General features: G+C 37.7%; 1 protein-coding gene across 1 annotated transcript in view; it reads left to right on the top strand.

Annotated features, from left to right (window-relative positions):
• The first annotated feature begins 1,182 nt into the window (after nt 1-1,182).
• The window catches only part of FBLN5 (fibulin 5), a 57,913-nt gene continuing 38,616 nt past the window's right edge, over nt 1,183-20,479 (top strand). Inside the window, exons 1-4 of the mRNA XM_058162575.1 lie at nt 1,183-1,476; nt 5,018-5,072; nt 5,354-5,405; nt 9,973-10,221. Of these exons, the coding sequence (XP_058018558.1) occupies nt 1,460-1,476; nt 5,018-5,072; nt 5,354-5,405; nt 9,973-10,221 (373 nt within the window). The 5' untranslated portion in view covers nt 1,183-1,459. The remainder of the gene's footprint in view (nt 1,477-5,017; nt 5,073-5,353; nt 5,406-9,972; nt 10,222-20,479) is intronic.

Here is a 20,479-nt window from a genome sequence, read left to right as displayed (position 1 = left end):
CCCAGCCAACAGACTTTCATACTGTATGCTGCAATTATGTTGGGATCTTTCTGGAAAGGAAGAACGAGTTTGGTGTTAGAAGAAGATAAATCAAGTGATGTAGGACTACCATATCAGGTTTTCAAAAATCCAGGGAACATCAAGGTGGCAGCAAAGAGTCGCAGAACACATACCCCCCTCTACCACCACCATATAGTGGACAGATTTTAGCAATACGTATATGGCAATTTAGCCATACATATACATATACATATGTAGCACGTAGCTAATGGACAGATTTTAGCAATACATATGTGATGTTAATCCTGTAAGGAAATGCTCACATACCTCCACTTTGGCAAAGTGAAGTCTTCATCTCAGTGTACGCTGACAGAGGGGGCATAAATGGAAATGTCAACATTTAGGGTATAAAGGTTCTTCAACATTTTCATTTTGTTTATATTTTGCAATATTTTGTTGCATATTTTGAATAACATACAATACAATAGTTATTTCTGACCCTTGAAGAGGCAATTGACGTTAACCTTCTAACATATCAGTTGGATGAAGTATTTCCCATATATTCTATTGGCAACCAATGGCTGATACCGGAGAAGAGAATGAGCCTCAGGTAAGTCATTGTCAAGCAGACTTTCACAACCTGATGCCCTCTAAATATGCTGGGGCTACAATTCTAGAATTCCCAGGCAGTCAAGACTCCAAAGCATGGATGTCAAACTCGTGGCGTCATGTTGCTGTCATGTGACATATTGCAATGTTTTTCCCCTTCGCGGAGCTGGGGCAGCCGTGACCTGTGTATGACACATCCAGCCCTCGGGCCACCAGTTTGACACCCCTGCTCTAGAGGAACAACTCAATATTTGCAGATCTCTCCAGAAGATCTTGGTAGAAGTTGATTGCTCATGCCAGTGTTGCCAGGCCTGCAGTACACTGCTTAGGAAGTGTTCCCCTTGCTTTTATTTATTTCATTTTATTTTTCATCTGACAGGCTTCTTAGGAGTGTTGTAAGGAGTCTAGCCAGTTGGTAAGCGCTCTAATCTAAACCAGCTGTTCCTAGATTGAGGCCTCCCATTTGCATTGTTTTAACATACTTAGAAAATGAAGTATTCATTTTTAACATTCCTCCTCCAATTGGTTTAATGCTGAATTACAGAAGAGAACTAAGCAAAACCAGGTGCTTTTGCTGTATTCACTCCAGTGTCTGAGGAGGAGCAGACCTCTCTGATTCCCTTCCCTCTCCTCCCCTCCCTCCTCCTTCCTTCCCCTTCTTCCCCTCATTCTTTCTGTCTCTCTTTCTCTCTCCCCGTTTCTCTATGATTTGGCCTTTCATTCTCTGGAAATTAAATGATGGTAGGTCTGAAGTTCTAGCAAAAGATTTAATGTACAAAAGTATTTTTAGATATTCAGCTGTACGGGCATTATTGTTTTACCTCCTTGGCTTTATTCATCAGTTTTGGACATGACAGCGTTTAAAAGGTATGTTCTCTGCATTACGTTACTATTTTGTTTCTTTTTTGATAGTTTGCTGAATGCAGTTCTGAGTCAGCTACTTAAGTTATACATCCCATTATATTTGCAAGGGATTGTGCGGGAGAGGGGAGGAATAATTTTATTCCTTTAGTATTATGTAGATCTAACATCTGACAATATGCCCCTTTGTACTGAATTCAGCTGTTTATCACTGGAGCCATTTACAGAGTCTATGAAGTTTTTGTGCAGAAGTGCATCAATATTTATTGTAGACCAAAATCAGTTTACAGTGGCGGACTGTGTTTAAAAAAAAATATTTTCCACTAATATGCTGCTGACTAACTCAATTTCTCCTGAGGGAACTGTACACACATATCATATGCTGAGGCTATTATTTCTTCCTGTGAAGATAACTATCTTGAAGAAGTAGTTCCAGATTGAACTCTTATAGGAGGACATTTCTCTTATTTTTCAAAACAGGAAAAAACAAATTGCTTGAAAAAAGAAGAAGTAACTGAAATTATAAAGAAATATTGAATTGGTTTTTACACTGTTATTTACTGTTTCTATAGCTGTACTCACTGTTCTTTATGGGGTTTCATAAAGGAAATATCATTGCACTAAAGAATATACAGTTTAGATTTTTAATAGAAGATATGATCAAGAAAGGGATACAAAATAAAAGGGAAAAAATCTGGCACCTTCAGTTACATACTATTAGATTTACTTTCCTTCAGGTGTGGCCTCTTTTTTCTTTTAATGCATATGAAAATGACTCCCTGTCAAGCAGTGGACACAACTAAGACAATGTGAAAGAAACATTTTTAACGTAGAGATTTCTATCTCAGGAGGGAAAAATATTTAATGACTGGCTATTATAGGAAAGATTCAGGATTCAGCAGATTTTTTCCTGCTCTGGCAGAGTAATTATTTATCTTTATATGTTCCAGTCATGCAAAGTCCTTATGAGATATGACTCTAATCTGTATATGTTTGCAGTCATTGGGAAATGTGAATTTGCTTGTCAGGATCCCTAGATTGGTTACAATATCTGATTGAATTGGACACTGGCTGTTGCTTATGGCCAGTGTTTTGTTTTTCTTTCTTTTTGTCCTGTGAAGTGACTCTTCCACGAATAGAACGGAATAATAAAGTTGGAAGGTCTTCTAGTCCAACCCCCTACAGGAGACACTATACCATTTCAGACAAGTGGTTATCTCTTCTTAAAAGCTTCCAGTGATGGAGCACCCACAAGCCATTCCACTGGTTAATTGTTCTCACTGTTAGAAAATTTCTCCTTAGTTCTAGGCTGCTTCTCTCCTTGGTTAGTTTCCATCCATTGCTTGCCTTCTAGTGGTTTGGAAAATAGATTGACCTCCTCTTTTTGGTGGCAGCCTCCTATCTATATCTTTTTAAGAAGAGGGTGACCAAAACTGGATGCAGTATTCTAACAGTGGTCTTACTAAGACCACAATCTTACAATCTTCCTTGGAATACAATCTTCCTTTGGGATATGCAGTCTGCCTTTGGACTTGCACCATCTCTTGGAAAAATTTTCAGAGAAACAAAGTACAGCAGGAAATGATGGATGATGCAGAAAGTTCTTTGAGGTGGGTACCTCTGGTCAGTGGTGGGTTGCTACCGATTCACCCCAGATCGGGAGAACCGGTAACGGCGGCAGCAGGAGGCTCCGCCATCTGCCCAGACGTCTCTGCGTATGCGCAGAAGCTTCTGCGCATGGGCAGAAGTGTCTCGTGTGTGCCTTCATGAGCAAACTGGTAGCAATGAGATTTGAAATCTACTACTGCCTCTGGTTATGTTGGGACTATAACTCCCAACATCCTCACCCATTTTCCCTGCTCAGATTCTGCTGTCCTCAGTCCTCATCCATATCAATGGCTGTCTTCCTGTTGAGTGATAAACCATGGGTTTTTCCTTGGTGAAAAAAATGCAACAAGAGGATCATTCAGAATTGGGGTGGGGGAGAAACAGTTGTAAAGGAAAGGATGAAAACTCATCTGAATTGCAGCCACTTTTCTCCAGCAATCTTCCTCAATGTGGCATCTTCTAGAATACTCAGATTGTAACTCCAAGAATTCCTGACCAACAGGATACCTGGGATTTATAGTCCTAATCTCTCTAGGGGGAACTGCTACTGGAAGGTGTTCTGTTGGAGATCCCAGTTCCTCAGATATGGGAGCATACTATGTACATTTTGCCTCTGAGCTGTTAATTTCCTGGCTATTTGAGACCTGATTTCAGGCTCTGTGATATATAACATTTATGTATAATTTGAAACTACCATAAATAAATAAAATGGCAAAATAACAGAGACCTATATAGAGTCAGTATTCTTGGCAATTTCAGTCTCTGTTATTCTGCCGTTTGTTTGTTTGTTTGTTTGTTTGTTTGTTTGTTTGCTTATGATGTCTTTAAATCTGTGCTGATTCTTGGCATCTGCCTGGACTATCCCTGCAGTTCACTTGGCAAGACTTTTTCAGAATTGGTTTGCCATTGTCTTCTTCCTAAGGCTGAGTGCAAGGCTTGTGCCAGCTTGGGAATTTAGGCAAAAAAGACCTTCGACTCCATTTGTAGTTAAAGGTATGTTTTTAATAAAGCCAAATGGTTACAACATAAGCAAAGCTGGATCTCAATATTCCCATTTAAAACCTGCCTTTTCCTTATTTCCTGGCCCCTCCCCCCTTGAACAGTTGATGAATGTCCAATAATATTCGAATTTCATGTTTTGGTAATAGCTTTAAGGTTTTACATTCTCTTTCTCCCCACTCCCACATTTTATGGCAGGATGCCAGCAAAACGAAGCAGGCTGAAGTGTTTAGGATGGCAGACCTGATACTGAGAGAAATAGAGTGACCCAAGAAATTGAGTGACCCAAGCAGCTGATTTTGTTCCTAAGCCAGAATTCAAATTCTCCCAATTTCTAGTCTGATGTCTTAATTACTACATCAAACTGATTCAGTTCTGCCATGTCAGCTATAAATTATTGCAGGTATTGCTATATATTATCAGAATGCAGTATTGAGGTGTTTTTACATTTAGCTCTTGGTTGGGAATCTGTGGCCCTCCAAGTTTTTGTTTTGTGTTTTAGGGTTTTTTTACAGTCTTGATTGTTTTTGTAAATAACTCAAGGCAGAGAACACACTCCTTCCTCCTCTAATTTCCCCCAAAACAATTCCATGAGGTAAATTGGGCTGATAGAGAGTGGCTGGCACAAAGTCACCTATCACAGTCTCCTGTTTTCTAGCCTGGTGCCTTAATCATCAGATCAAACTGACTCTCTCTCTCTCTTTTTTTGTTTCAAGTTTGTTGCATTGTATATGCATTATTTGTTGTATTAACAGTGTTTATTGTGCTGTCTGGGAACTTTGGTTCAGCCACATAATGGATTCCCACTCTTGCTTTAGGTACACTTTTTTCTCATGTAATTTCGGAAGCTGGGCTATTGTGTTTAAAAACAGCTGCCTTCCATTTACTTCAAATTGCCTTGGCAAATATACATAAAATAACTTTGTTATACCTCTTGCAGGTTAATGCCCATTTTCATGGCTGTTGGCTGCCTCATTGGTCATGGAATGACACAGGTGAGATACGGACTGTGTGTGAAAGAAGGGAAAGGATTACATGGACTGACATAGGGGAAAGAGAAAAATAGCACAATATTAAATTTATTATAAACTTTACCAAATATAAAAAATGCATGTGGCTGTGTCATCTCATCTTGCTAGCTTTTGTTCAGTTAACGATCAGGTTTTTCCATGTCTATTGCTACCAAGAGAAAAAGAAAACACAATAGTCCCTCTGATTTATAATTTTGCATTCCTCCAGTTGTTCATTGTCTGATCCTTTTTTCTTTTCTGTTTAGCAACAATGCTCAAATGGGTTTGAGATGGATCGTGTGTCAGGCCAATGTTTAGGTAAGATTTTGATTATACCAGTTTCTCTCAGCTAATAGTGTACCACATGTTATAAGCAGTGTGTGCTGGAAACTTTGGGTTATGCTTATATACTTCAGTATGAAAAAGTATGATTTATTAATTACATCTTCAAATGAATAAGACTAGATTCAACTAATTTAATTGGAACTGATCATAAAAGGGAAGAATCAATGTCTTGATTGCTGAATTTGAAATATAACATCCAGTACGTATAGCTACAAAAAGACTAATTCTGAAGTCCTGCTTTATAACCAAGAAAATAAAACAAGAGCAAAAAGTAAATAGAACTACTGCTATTGAAAGCCTGCAGTGAAAATATTAAATAGAGATATAGAATTAAGATATTATGGAGCTTATGGAGGAAAAAAATATTTATTTGTTTATTAAACAGATTTATATACAATAGCTGCCCAACTCACACACAGTTATCTGGGTGACATACAACATTAGTTAAAAATTTATAGTTCAACTCACACACACACATCCCAACTCTCACCACACCCGCATTGGCAATGACACAATCAGGCAAACTATTTATTAAACAGGTTTATAGAGCAATGTATTTAGATAGTACATTGATTCTGATGCAAATTAATAATCAACAAAATGACAGCTTCCTTTCTTCATCGTATCAGTTCATTTGTCAATAGTGGAATAATTCAAATAATGCCAATATGACATAAGTGTCTCTAAATACTATCTAGCATGCTTTGCTAACTTAATATCCTCCAGATGTAAGGCCTGCATATCTCATTATCATTTCCAGCCATGCACAACAAATGTCCATCCTGTTTAAAGTGATGGCAGTTGTCATCCATGACGCTGGGCAGGAATTAAGTTAGGAAAGTTTGTCATAGCAGTTTAGAAAAGTTAATTCTCTGAAACAAGAATGAAAAGCCTGAAATACAAGAACCATGGGACCTTTGGGTACAGCCATGAGAAGACCTCTAAACAGTATGGCCAAATCATACTCATTTTACAACAGAAAAGGAAAACTAGGAAATAATTGTTTTAAAATATTTAATTAATTAAAAGCATTGGTGATATAATTAAAATGTCAATTTTATTAAATCCAATTCAATTTTTTTCCCCTGGCTCCATCCACTTCTTTGATCTGTCTCTCACTGATTTTTGGAGTACGATCTTTCAGAGGTAACATTTGGCTTCTGGGTCACTTTGGCCCTGCCTGAACAATGCAAGAGATACGATGGTCTCCTCTCCTAACCATCCAACCATTTCAGTGTGCGAGTGGGCTCTACGTGCACCAGATGCTACAAGAGAGTCCTGAGAAATTGCAGCTTCCTCTTCCTCCTTGTTTTTTTATTTATTTACATTTATATCCCGCCCTTCTCCGAAGACTCAGGGCGGCTTACATTGTGTAAGGCAATAGTCTCATTCTATTTGTATATTTATATACAAAGTCAACTTATTGCCCCCCCAACAATCTGGGTCCTCATTTTACCTACCTTGTAAAGGATGGAAGGCTGAGTCAACCTTGGGCCTGGTGGGACTTGAACCTGCAGTAATTGCAGGCAGCTGTGTTTAATAACAGGCTTCTTACAGCCTGAGCCACACCACGGCTGTTATTGTTGTTATTCCTATAGGCATCTTTATTTGCCATCAAAGATAAGCAAACATAAAAACAAATTTATAAAGCATTATTCAACTCAAGTAGAAGCTAATCTCATCCAAGGATCATGCTGAATAAGCTGTTTTCTACGTTTTTGCAGCAGTTGCCCAGAATCTGCTATTCTAAGAGTTATGTGATAAATCATATCCTAAAGGGTCAGAATGCACATCCCCTGCTGTGGAAAAGAGGTCATGATTTTCAAATGCTAATGATGCTGCATGTATATATCTCAGCCTTTGGATTCTTTCTCTCAGAAGGGACACCCAGATGCATGCATGTTCAAATAACAACATTGGTTTATTATTCTAAATGGGAATAGCTTTTGTTCTCCAAAATGGCTGTTGCTCTCTGAACTTATTCTTCAGTTTGTTCATGCCTTTCTGAAGTCAGTTTACAGTTTAATTCTCCACGAAAGTGCCTAAAATGTTGCTGAGAGCTAACAGAAGATCTTAAATGAATCCTCACAATTTTGCACTGTTTACAGAAAAAAGAATATAAGATGCGTGAACTTCTAGATCAAGAGCCAGATTTTACAACCGCCAAATCAAATCTTTGCTGCCTTCAGGGGAAAAAAAGCCAACCTAAAATGTGTGTGCCAATGCTATGACTTGAACAGGAAAAGGCTGTCATTTTTGTAATTAGAAATAAAACTCTACGTTAGAGGAAGAATAGGAAATCAGACCATTTCTACTTTTACTGGAAAGAAAGAACAAGATCGATTTTTACTCAGCTGATACAAAAATAGGGTCAAATTAGTGTATGCCTTAATATATGGGGTGATCACAGCCGACTATGGGTATTCACCAAACCATGGTTTTGCAAACATCTTAATTCACAAATCACATGTGCCAAAATGAAACAATCCACTTTATGAAAGATAAATCTTAACACTTTGTTAAGATAAGTCATCTATCCATAGCATACTAAATACATCAAAACTAGGTTTGGACAATATGATAAGATATGTGGGGTCCTTAGTGGGGTCCTTAGTGGGGTCCTTAGTGCTCTCTGATCTTGAATGTTTTCTTGCAGACTTCCCTTTACCAAACTAAGTAGCATCATCAGCGCTAGTAGATAGCACTCATTGGGTAGCAACATCTGCAAGAAAACAACCAAGACCAAGGACCCCACAGTTCAACCACAAGCTACAAATATTCTCTTCTATGATAAGACATAATTTTGATTAAAACAGTAGCATCTGGACTCATACAATATATTAAGCCAAAGATATGAATGTCATCATAACTTAGCATGATGAGTGAAATCAATTGTAATGCGAGGGCTTCTGTTGGAGGAAAAGGTTTGAGAAGGTTTTCCCTAAATGCTCCTCCCACTGTATTATCTTACCACTGTCCCACAACTACATGAGGATTGGAAGATTCCCCCCAACCAGCCCCATGCAACAGCTTTTAAGGGACACAGGAAATTGCAATAAAGGGCCTTAATGGCTTTGCCTATGGAGCACTCTGTAAATTGAGATTAATAGCCTGGATCAGTACCACTGTATTTGAATTTTGCTTGGAAAATATCAAGAGCTTTTAGAACATAATAATTAGGAATCAATCAATCAATCAATTAATCAGAATAGAGCTGAAAGGGACCTTGGAATCTTCTAGTCCAACCCCTTGCTCAAGCAAGTGACCTTATATCATTTCAAACAGGTGATTGTTCAGTCTTTTCCTAAAAAGCTCTAGTGATCAAACACCTACAACTTCTGAAGGCAAGCTGTTCCACTGGTTAATTGTCCTTACTGTTAGGAAGTTTCTCCTTAATTCCCGGTTGCTTCTCTCCTTAATTAGTTTCCATCCATTGTATTTTGACTTCTCTTCTGATGCTTTGGAAAATAACCTGATCCCCTCTTTGCAGCAGCCCCTCAAACACTGGAATACTGCTATCATGTCACTCCTAGTCTTTCTTGTCTCTAGACTAGTCAGACCCAAATCCTCCAACATTCTTCATTGTTTTAGTCTTCGGGCCTTTAATCATCTTAGTTGCTCTTCTCTGCAATTTTTGCCAAAGTCTCAACATCTTTTTTGTAATGTGATGACCAAAACTGCATGCAGTATTTCAGGTGTGGTCTTACTAAGGATTTATAAAGTGGTACTAATATTTCATATGATTTTGATTCTATGCCTCTGATATATACAACCAAAGATTGTATTAGCTTTTCTGGCTGCGGTTGCACACTGCTGGCTTATGCTTAAGTGATTGTCCACTAGGACTCCAAGGTCCCTCACAGTTACTGTTTTGAACCAGGTTTTGCCTAATCTGTACTTGTATCTTTGGATTTTTCTGCTTAGGTGTAAAACCTTGCTTTTCTCCATATTAAATTTCCTCTTGTTGGATAGGGCCCATTGTTCAAGCCCGTCAAGAACCTTTTGAATGCTGAGCTTGTCTTCTGGGGTGTTGGGTATTCCTGCCAGCTTAGTCTGATCTACAATTTTGATGAGTTTCCCTTCTATTCCCTTATCTAAGCAATATTGGGAGTAAGACCCATCAAACATGCATAGCATTGTTCTGAAGAGCAATTTAATGGATATATTACTAAACTTTAGAATCAACAACTGACTGAGCTTTCATATATTTGTTTATTATTTGTGCCCATTCTATTTATTTGATCTGATTTATTTGTTTGAAATTAGTGGGTTTCGGTCCTTACTGCTTTACATGTATTACATTGGTGGTGGGGAGATGGATATTATTAAAAATCAGTCCATGTCTGTAAACTTCTCCCTTTTTTAATTTATCTCAAAAAGAAATTTACAATGAAGTAAATCAAAAATGAAAACCAGGATAAGTAATTTGTGATGTGATTATTTAATTAATTAGCTGACTGTAACCACAAGCGATTAATCAGACACAAACTATCAATCAGCAGAGACCCAAATTAATATTTCCATTTCTATATTATTTCAGATGTTGATGAATGCCGCACTATTGCTGAGGCCTGTAGAGGAGATATGGTGTGTGTCAACCAAAACGGGGGCTATTTATGCATTCCACGAACAAATCCCAACCAGCGATCCCCATATTCAAATCCTTACGCACCCAGTTTGTATCCACCACCTCCAGTCCCAGCTCCTGTTCCAAACTATCCTACTGTTGGAAGAGCACCTCCCATTTGTCGGTTTGGGTATCGAATGAATGAAAACAACCAGTGTGTAGGTAAATAGCAAGATGTTTCATTTATGCCTGTCTTGTGTAGTTTTTTTAGCCTATCACAATTTGCTGTCTGAACTGTGAGAGAGAGAGGAGGGAGACAGACAGAGAGACAAAGAGAGAGTACAGGTAGTCCTCAACTTACAACCATTCATTTAGTGACCATTTGGAGTTACAACAGCACTGAAAAAAATGACTGATGACCATTTTTCACATGTACGACCATTGCAGAGTCATGCAATCAAAATTCAAATGCTTGGCATCTGACTCACATTTATGACAGTTGAAGTGTCCCAGGGTCATGTGATCACCTTTTTCAAGCAAATTCAATGGGGAAGCCAGATTCATTGAACAACCATGTTACTAACTTAACCACTGCAGTGATTCACTTAAGAACTGTGGCAAGAAAGGTCGTAAAATGGGATGAAACTCACTTAACAAATGTCTCACTTAGCAATATAAAATTTGGGCTCAATTGTGGTCATTGAAAATATTTACAGATCCCTCACATCCTGGACATAAACTGTTTCAACCCCTACCCTCAAAATGACGCTATAGAGCACTGCACACCAGAACAACTAGACACAAGAACAGTTTTTCCCGAAGGCCATCACTCTGCTAAACAAATAATTCCCTCAACACTGTCAGACTATTTACTGAATCTGCACTACTATTAATCTTCCCATAGTTCCCATCACCAATCTCTTTCCACTTATGACTGTATGACTATAACTTGTTGCTGGCAATCCTTATGATTTATATTGATATATTGGCCATCAATTGTGTTGTAAATGTTGTACCTTGATGAACGTATCTTTTCTTTTATGTACACTGAGAGCATATGCACCAAGACAAATTCCTTGTGTGTCCAATCACACTTGGCCAATAAAATTCTATTCTATTCTATTCTATTCTATTAGTCAAGGGAAGCCTCTATGCATTGGTCCAGGCTTTCATGGCTGAGGAGCAAAACACTGGCAAAAGGCCTGCACAACATTTTCCTGCTTTATCGTGCCTTGTTTATCTTTCAATAGGTCAATGGCTTTGGTACCACATTTGAATTGCTTATTCTGCCAAAGCAAGATATTTATCAGGGGGAAATTTTTGTTTTGTTATCTTGTCTTTTGGACTATTAACTTACACATGAGACACATAGCTGATGGTTCTGAGTGCCAGCTTTTTGAACCGTCTAATGGGGGATAAATAGTGATTATATCTCATTCATGTGCCAACTGCCTTCATCAGGAAATACAAGATTCTGACTAAAGCCGTGCTGTTTTCTTTCAAACGTCTTTGTGATTTGTTGCTTTAACAGCTATTTATCTGGGTAATTGCCGCTTCCTTGCATTTTTTTAGTTATACAGGTAGCCCTCATTTAGCAACCAAAAATGGTCACTGACAACTTGGCCATTAAGCAATATGGTCACTAACTGAAACCACAAATGTACTTATGGTTTCAATTTAACATTTCTTTTTGGTTTATAGACCTGCAAAGGTTATAAATGCAAAAGATTGGTCATGAAATTGCATTTTCATCTCCTCTATAATTGCAAACAGACACTAAACGAGGCATTCACTAAATGAAGACTACCTGTAATATGCTTCATAGTTGTGGTACAATCTATTTTGTTTGGGGGACGTTGCTCAGGGAAGATGCACATTCCTTATTCAGGCAATTTCAACTTAAAGAGTGTTCCATCCATTTTGTAAAACTGACTAAAAGAAATAAAGATTAGGTATGTTGACATATTTAGATTATGAAAGTAGGCAACTCCAAGAAAAAGATGGATAGGAGAGAGCACTTCGTTCTGTTCCTCAAAGGATGAGTGGTCAGGAAAGAATTCTTTTTTCTTTAACACATGAAAGAATGAACATGTATATACTGTTCATTGGATTTGATTTAAATAATACCCCCTTCCCCACCCCCACAAATATCCATAGTAGATCCTGAAAACTGCAAAGTGGCTACTGATCATTCTGAGGGAGGACTCTGCTTTTGGTCCTATGAATTTTCATGATTATTGAACAGATACAGTAGCAGCTGCTGAGGATTATCATGAATGGTGGTTCCCTACTGGGATTATCATGGGTTATCTTAAAATGCACGTTTATCCAATTAGTAAATGGAAGTCTTTCAGCTAAAAGTAATTCATGATAAAATTAAGTTTTTGAATGTTATTTGGAACAAACTATTTGCTGTAAGAAAGGATTGAGGAGGAGGAGGAGGAGGAAGACTAATGGAATATGCTGAGAGTGAAAGCTTGGCTGGATAACTTTTTGGAGGCAGTTATTCTGTCCCATGCCAGATGACATCAATTACGCTGGTTGCATTTCTTGTTCTTTCTTTTAATTAGACTAATATAGATTGGTTTCAGTGGTGGGTTTCAAATTTTTTTACTACCGGTTCTGTGGGTGTGGCTTGGTGGGCGTGGCTTGGTGGGTGTGGCAGGGGAAGGATACTGCAAAATCCCCATTTCCTCCAAATCATCTGGGACTCGGGATGCAGAGAATAGATGTGGGCGGGGCCAGTCAGAAGTGGTATTTACAGGTTCTCCGAACTACTCAAAATTTCCACTACCGGTTCTCCAGAACTGGTTAGAACCTGCTGAAACCCACCTCTGATTGGTTTGCTCTGAATGTTCAAATTGACATTCAGTCAATTCAGTATATCAAGTTAATGCTTATTTGCTCTTTACATTGATTAGCATTTGACTTGGTAATACGTACATCAAACATCAGTGAAACCTTAATTGCATCTGCATTGGATAAACTTGCTATGGTTTACTTATTATGAGTGAGCCTCTGTGAAACTAAATTTTAATTGTGTGATTTTGATTTATTGTTCAGTGTTAATTCATTATCAGTTACTTAAAGCTGTATCTAGGAAAGAGATATGCTTACATCATAGTAGCATGAAATATATCCTTTCCAGAGTTGTTGTACAGCAGTATACCTGTGACCTCCCCAAACTTTATTGTTTGAAGCTTATTGTGGTCAAAATATTAGCTAAATATCATATTTGGCTAATCCAAAAAAGTAGCTCTTTTTTCATAAATATATAAATATAATGTATATATTTATAATAACAACTGTAAACAGTTTCTGTGCTAGGAATTCAGCATGGACATTATGCCTAGCTAAAAAGAAATTAATTAATCATTATAACTACTTGGTTTTGGAGATGTTAGTTTGCAGAATAGTGGTTTCTCCATATATACAGAGAAAAGTAGAAGGGTGATGCAAAATTAGTCCCAGAACAGACTCAGTATCAAAGAATCACTGAAGTGAAAGGAAAAAAGTACAACCCACTAATCTAAGAGATGAGAGAAAGATCAAAGGTCACGTCCCCTTTTTAACGGAGATAAGATTTGATTGCTGGCAGTTCCCAGACATGAACTGATTGGACAACAGTAAACTGGAAAGACAACAGCTGCATTGAAAAATTTCAGCTGTATGAAGAAAATCCAAATTGCATACTAGTAACTAAAAAAAAAAAAAAAGTTTACACATCCTATGCAACCTAATACAGCAACCCTCAATGAAGGCCGTTTGGCTAGATTCCTTCCCTTTTATGCCATTGTGGGCAGTGGTGGGTTTCAATTTTTTTTACTACCGGTTCTGTGGGTGTGGCTTGGTGGATGTGGCAGGGAAAGGATACTGTAAAATCTCCATTCCCACCCACTCCAAGGGAAGGTTACTGCAAAATCCCCATTTCTTCCTGATCAGCTGGGACTTGGGAGGCAGAGAATAGATGGGGGCGGGGCCAGTCAGAATTTTTACTACTGGTTCTCCAAACTACTCAAAATTTCCACTACCGGTTCTCCACAACTGGTCAGAACCTGCTGAAACCCACCTCTGATTGCAGGTGACTGTCTTTCCCTGTAAAATAAGTTTGGTGCATTAAATCAGGGATCTCCAACCCCCAGTCCGTAAACTAGACTGGCACTGGTCCGCAGCATGCCAGCAACTGCAAACAGTTGCCCCATCTGTGGTATGCAGGCAGCATGCAAAACCATGCCCCCTCTGGGCTGTGGAAAAAACTTTCTCCACTGAATTGGTCCCTGGTGCCCAAAAGGTTGGGAGCCTCTGCATTAAATGCTATGCATGTCATGATAGGTACCATGTCTTCTTTTATAAAGATTGATGGAAAATAACCTAGCTGACCAAGTACCTGGTAATCCTTCCCTAATTATTGTCCTTGCTTCTTTGGAACAGCCCTAACCTTTTAAAATTTAGCGTGGCTAAGTTAAAAAGTGCACACATAAAGGATTCCCCTCACCTTTAGTTTTAAGTCCACACTCCACACATCTGTCCCTAGGTCCCCTTGGAAATGTTTCTAAATTTACTTTGGGATGGTGATTCCCTGCCCAAAATTAGCCTTCCCAATTTTTTAATCCCTCTACATCAGTATTCTTAGCACTTTATGCTTCTTGGTTTCTTTTCTTATTCTTTTTACAATCAGCCTTTGGATTCAGCCATCCTATTTTTACAGATGTAGAATTGAAGCTGAGGCATAATGTTTTTTCCCACCCAATGAGTCCATTTTTATGAGCTGGAATTTGAACTACTATTTCAGGTTCCAAATGTAACACCCTGTCCTTTGGCTCTTCTCTTTCTCCATTTGTTTTTCATTTCTGATTGTTCATCTGGGACTAGAGGCACTAAATTTTAAGATGTGTTGTCCCTATTCTTAATCATTTTTAGGATGTTTTTCAGGGTTGAAAGCACTCAAAAAGCACCATCTAGTTTCAAATTACCGATCTATTAATTTTTTTAAACAGTTTCTTGGCTTTTCCTTTGCTTGCAGATCTCCTTTAGTTTTATTCGCTTTTGAGTTGGTTTCTCATGACATTAAATTCCAAAATGAAAAGCCAGTTTTCCTTTCATTGGACAACATAATCCACACAATGCAATGAGACTTCCTGTCATTTAAGCAGGTTTATCACAATAAGAGTTCCAAGAAAGCCTCTGGAGCCTGGGGAGGGCGAAAAACGGGCCTACAAGGCTCACTGTGCCATCACGTGTCAAAAGTGTGGGAAGCGTGGGGGGCTTATGGACACATGCGCGCGGGGGGTGGGGCACAGCAAATTATGGGTGTGGGCACGCATGCACATGACTCCCTCACACTTCCCTCGCTTTTGGCACAAGGTTAGCCATCACTGATTTAGAGTGATGTGAATGAACCTCATAGTAATTTACTTCCTTCTCTTTCTTCACCAGCCCAGGTTTCCAATTTAGCATGATTAAAAATATGAAAAACAAAATCAATGGATTTTTCTTTCTTCTGACTTCACCCAAGTGCAAAAAAGTACAGGGAGCTATTATAATGTAACATTATGTCTAAATGAACCAAGTAGCTCTTTCATTTGTTGCTTATTCTTTTTTTAAAATCTGTTTTCTGGCTTTCTTTTCATTGCAGTATTTATTTCTCTCCGTCTTTTAGCACTGGCAAAATATGAAGTTAATACAGCTTCTAATATTTCCAGTCTATTTTAATATAATTTAGGATAGGAACCATTTCACATACTGAATTATAAAAAAAATCAGGAACAATTAAATTACATTGACCATTAGTAACTTTTGGTCATGTCATGTGCCATGAAATAATTGGGACAATATCATCTGTACAGTGCACCAAAAGCTTTTGCATATATATTTACGGCCTTGGATTAAGTTGGAGAAGTGACAGGTAGTTCTCAATTTACAACTGTTCATTTAACAATGGTTTGAAGTTATAATGACCTCGGAAAAAGTTGCCACCATTGCACCATCCCTCACGGTCATGTGATGGCAATATGTTTTCTCTGGGGTACATCTGCTGTCAAACTCTGAGAGAAAAGAGCTTGCAATGATGGCAGCTCCAAGCTGCTAGTTTGGGTATTTTCCATGTTACTCTCCACTATGGAAACTTTCCTGGAGTCTCCACATGCCTTCTGTCATGTTGAAATAGTCTTCAGTCTTCTGGAAAATCGTGCTGTCTTAGCTTTGATACAGCATCAAGAGATGGCAGCGCTCATATTGACACATCAAACTGATTGCTATTCTTGGCTCCTGTGTTTCTCGGTTCAGATTTATTTGTCCTCTTCATTTGGATTCCAGATCTACATCTGGCTGCATTCCTATGCCACAATCAAGATGTTAGGCCAAAATATATAGAAATATTAATTCGTTTATCGACATTTGCAGCTTTGTCAGACAGCATTTTCAAATCTAAAAGGCACAGAGTTGGCCAAGGCTGCTATAAGGAAAGGCAAACGTTGCTTTATTATCTTGTCTTAAGAATAAATGTATTTTGCCTTTTAGAAACATAAATGCTGCATTTCGCACTTTGAATATATAGAATCTAAGTTATGTTTTTTTGCTGATTCTTTCAGTTATATTCCTTCACTGAGCCTCTTTTCACACTATATGTGAAATGCATATGTGCATTGATTGTACACTCAGTGGTCAACAAAAGATGTAACATGATATGGTATTTAAATTTTACAGGAAGCAATCTTCTTTTCCTTTAAGTGTCCTCACAGTCTGGGTAAGCTATAAGTATGCTATTTGTGATTTTATTACATATGACAATTGGTGGAGTGTTTAAGTATTTAGATGTTAGGGCATGCATCTCATTTCAATTTTAAGTTTAGTAAGAATCAATATAGGCATATGGAATTATTTTTAAATGTCCCTATTTTTCCTGTGTCCGCAATGAGCTGTCCTTAATTTAGGAATTTTTTTTTCTAATAGTCAATCATAATCTGTCCTCTTGTCATTTAAACCATTATTCCATGTATTCTACTCTAGAAAAAGAGAGAACAGGTCTTGTTGTTCTTCTATGTGACAACCTTTTAGATATTTGAAGACCATGTCACAGTTCCACTCATTTGTCATTTCTCAAAAAAAATATCATACTTGGGTCCCTCAGCCTTTTTTGGGTGGGAAGGCAGGGCTTACTTTCTCACCCTCTGATCATTGCCCTTCTTTGAACCTGTTCTGATTTATGTAAATCCTTCTTTAAGTGTGGTCCTCAAACTGGTCATTGTACTTGTTTTGGGATCTGACCAAGCAACACGTACTACAAATGACTGGGAAATAGTATTCTATTAATGCTGTTCATATTGCAATATTGTTAGATTGCAATTGAGTCATATTCCAAGATCATTTTTCTACTATTACTATTATCAAGCCCAATATTCCTATACTATATTTGTGCATTTGAGTTTTGTTTCCTAAGTGAACTTTGCACCTCGTGTTAAATTTTATTGTTGTTTTCAGCCCATTTCTCCAACCATTTTAAATTTTAATTCAGTATTCTAGGATATAAATTTTCCCATAAAATTTTGTGACATTGCAGATTGAATAAGAATTCCATCTACCTCTTCTTCCAAATCTTGCTACTTCCAATTTGATGAGCATTTTTAATTTTCAAGAGAACTATGTAACCACTTTATTGCCATGGCATCCAGCTCATAAACTAGTTTCCCTAATCAGCATTTAATGGGGTAGTTCATCAAATGCTTTACTACAATTGAGATGTAATGTTTATACATGCCTGCCCTCTAATAAAATGAGTTAAGATATAAAGATTATACACACATTTGCACACAGACGCATGTGCTCAACATAGGAGCCAAATAGGATATGGGTCTGGCCCACAAATAGAAGATTTCTTACTACAGAACATTCTGTCTATTTCCTCGGCTTGCACAAATTCAGAAGGACCTCAGATTACACTGCAAGATATCACTCTATTCATATCGCATGGCTCTGCCCAAATGTTGTTTATCTCTGAGTGAACATGACCAATTTTATCAACAAAGAAATGGACAAAACCATCGCAGTGGCTTGCAAGCTTCTTGCCCCCCAAATCCCTGTTCCTCCCCAACTAATTTGTATCATCCTGAACAGAGCTGCTGGGCAGGAATCTCTGGACACAACTTCACTGCAGCCTTACAATAACGTAGAATTAGCCATCTAGTTATGTTTCCTGACTGATTTACCTGGGAGGGTGGACTTAATGCTTTGTTGCTCTGAAGTGCTTGTCAATGGAATAATGATTCTGAGAATATTTCTGCAAAAATGATTGTCTCTGACTCACGCAAAGACTATTTTGCATTTCCCTTTAGCTATCTTTTTGAGCATTATATGGATTAGTTATGGCCCAATTCTACTTCTATTGTCATTCTACCCAATAGAATTATGCCTTTCACAGTTATTTAAATGTGCCTTGTGACATTTCTTTTTATAACATCACAGTGTTGTTAACATTTCATGCCAAAGCAGATAGTTTCTATGTGAATAGTCCCTACAGAACTATACATTACATTATGTGTTATCTGCAGCCACATTCTATGAAGTACCAAGTCCATTTTCTTGACTTTGACAATATAGCAAATATGATGTATTGCAAAAAATAATGATCTGCAAGTTCCAATTCTGAGACCAAAGACACAATAATAAAGCAACTGACATGGAGTTTATAGAAAAAATCCAAGAGAGCAAGGATTAAGCCTATTCTTCCCCTCAAACTCCAGATGTGGATCCTTGTAATGGCTAAGGGACTCTTGAGCCAATATTACTATGTGCAAATATAGTTAATATCTAGCTTGACCCATGGTGTGCAGTGATATATTATTGCTTCAGTTGATGTGTTCTCTTCATCTAAAATGACCAAAGCATTCCTGCATGAGATGCTTATAATCTGAACCTTTGCATAAGAGGCAACATGGAGTGGTGCAGAGATTAACAGCAAATAGAACATGTATTCAGATCATAGATACATACCATCACAAAGAGATTAGCTCTGTTGCAAATTCACCATTTAGTGTACAGCCCTAAGAATAATCATGATATTTCATTTTGTTCCAATTCAGCTCTTTTCAGAGACTAGGATCTGGGCATGCGTACCTACAGAAACTATCAACTGATCATCTCTAGTTTCTTTTGGCCAGTATCACAGAGAGCTATCACCCATTCAGTATCTGTCCCCCTGTCATTAACTGACTGTCATGAAATCTGAATCCCATCACTGACCCCCAGTTCATGCTTACACTCCCTCTCCTTTTTCACCTGATTATATGCCTCCAATCTCTTCAAATTCTGATTCTTCAGTTCGTAGACTTTATTATTTGGGGGGTACAATCATAATAATTCTCCCTTAGATGCATAAACAAATAACAACATATGCATTTGTGGGCCTAATGAAGCCCTAGGTTGTTATTTTTTTTAAAATTAAAACTCATGTAGAAGTGAACAATTTTTCTGCCAACTGCTAACATAGCTTTGTTACTTTCTCCTGGTAAATGCCTTCTTTAAAAGTTTCAATACTGTAAAGCAGTTTGGCAAATAAATTACTAAGGATAAATTACACTCAACCAAGTATTACATCAGATTCTGATTTCTTTAATTTATTCATGTTTTAAAGGAGAATACCTTTTTATAATAAGTACTACCAGTAAATTGTACCATAAATGAGTTATTCTTTGAACCGATATTAAAGGCATTTCTAAATACCTTTAGTATTTGAAAGAAGTAAAAGGGGATAAGGACTTTGTAAAGTGTACATTTGTAAAAACATTACATAGACTCTGTCCATTTAATGGCAATGAGGACACAGCTGTTATATTTTTCAAGCCAAAACCACTCAAGGATGTTTCTCCAGTGCTGGCATTTGTCCAATACATCTTCTTTGCTTAGAAAGAATCCCCAAAGCCACATTACTTAGAGAAGAATTAGTCTAGCTTTATGAGGGTTGCACTTGGAGCACAGCTGGCTAAGGAACAGACCCAAAATTTAATAACATTTGAAAAGCAATTTACTTTCCCCTGCATAAGCTGTCTGGTTTCAGCAAAGCCAAAGATCACACATAAAGAATGGACCATCTTTTGTTTTCCAGAACTTATCAAGATTTTTTCCATTGCAACTAAAATGGCGGGTCAGAGACACCAGTGAGAAATCCACCTTTTCCACCAACTCTCTTAAAAGATTCTTGTTATCTTTGAGTTAAGAGAAAATTCTTAAATATCATAATGCTTATGAAAGCTTGTGCTTATAATTAAAACTGGTTAGTTTTAAACAGTTTCTACTAAACACTTTCTATAAAATCATGTGTTGCCATAATAGTGGCTATCGGTTGCCAAGGCCAAAACACCTGTTCTCCTGATATTTGGAACTAAGTCCATTAGTCGGCTACAGAATACAAATGAGGTGTGCTGTGATTCAAGAGCTTCTATCTGAGTTTGTTCCTGAGCTGGGTGTTATAATATAAAGTAGGGGT

Source organism: Ahaetulla prasina, chromosome 1 (genome assembly GCF_028640845.1).
Source record: "Ahaetulla prasina isolate Xishuangbanna chromosome 1, ASM2864084v1, whole genome shotgun sequence".
NCBI lineage: Eukaryota > Metazoa > Chordata > Lepidosauria > Squamata > Colubridae > Ahaetulla > Ahaetulla prasina.
This window is presented reverse-complemented; position numbering and strand designations above follow the sequence as displayed.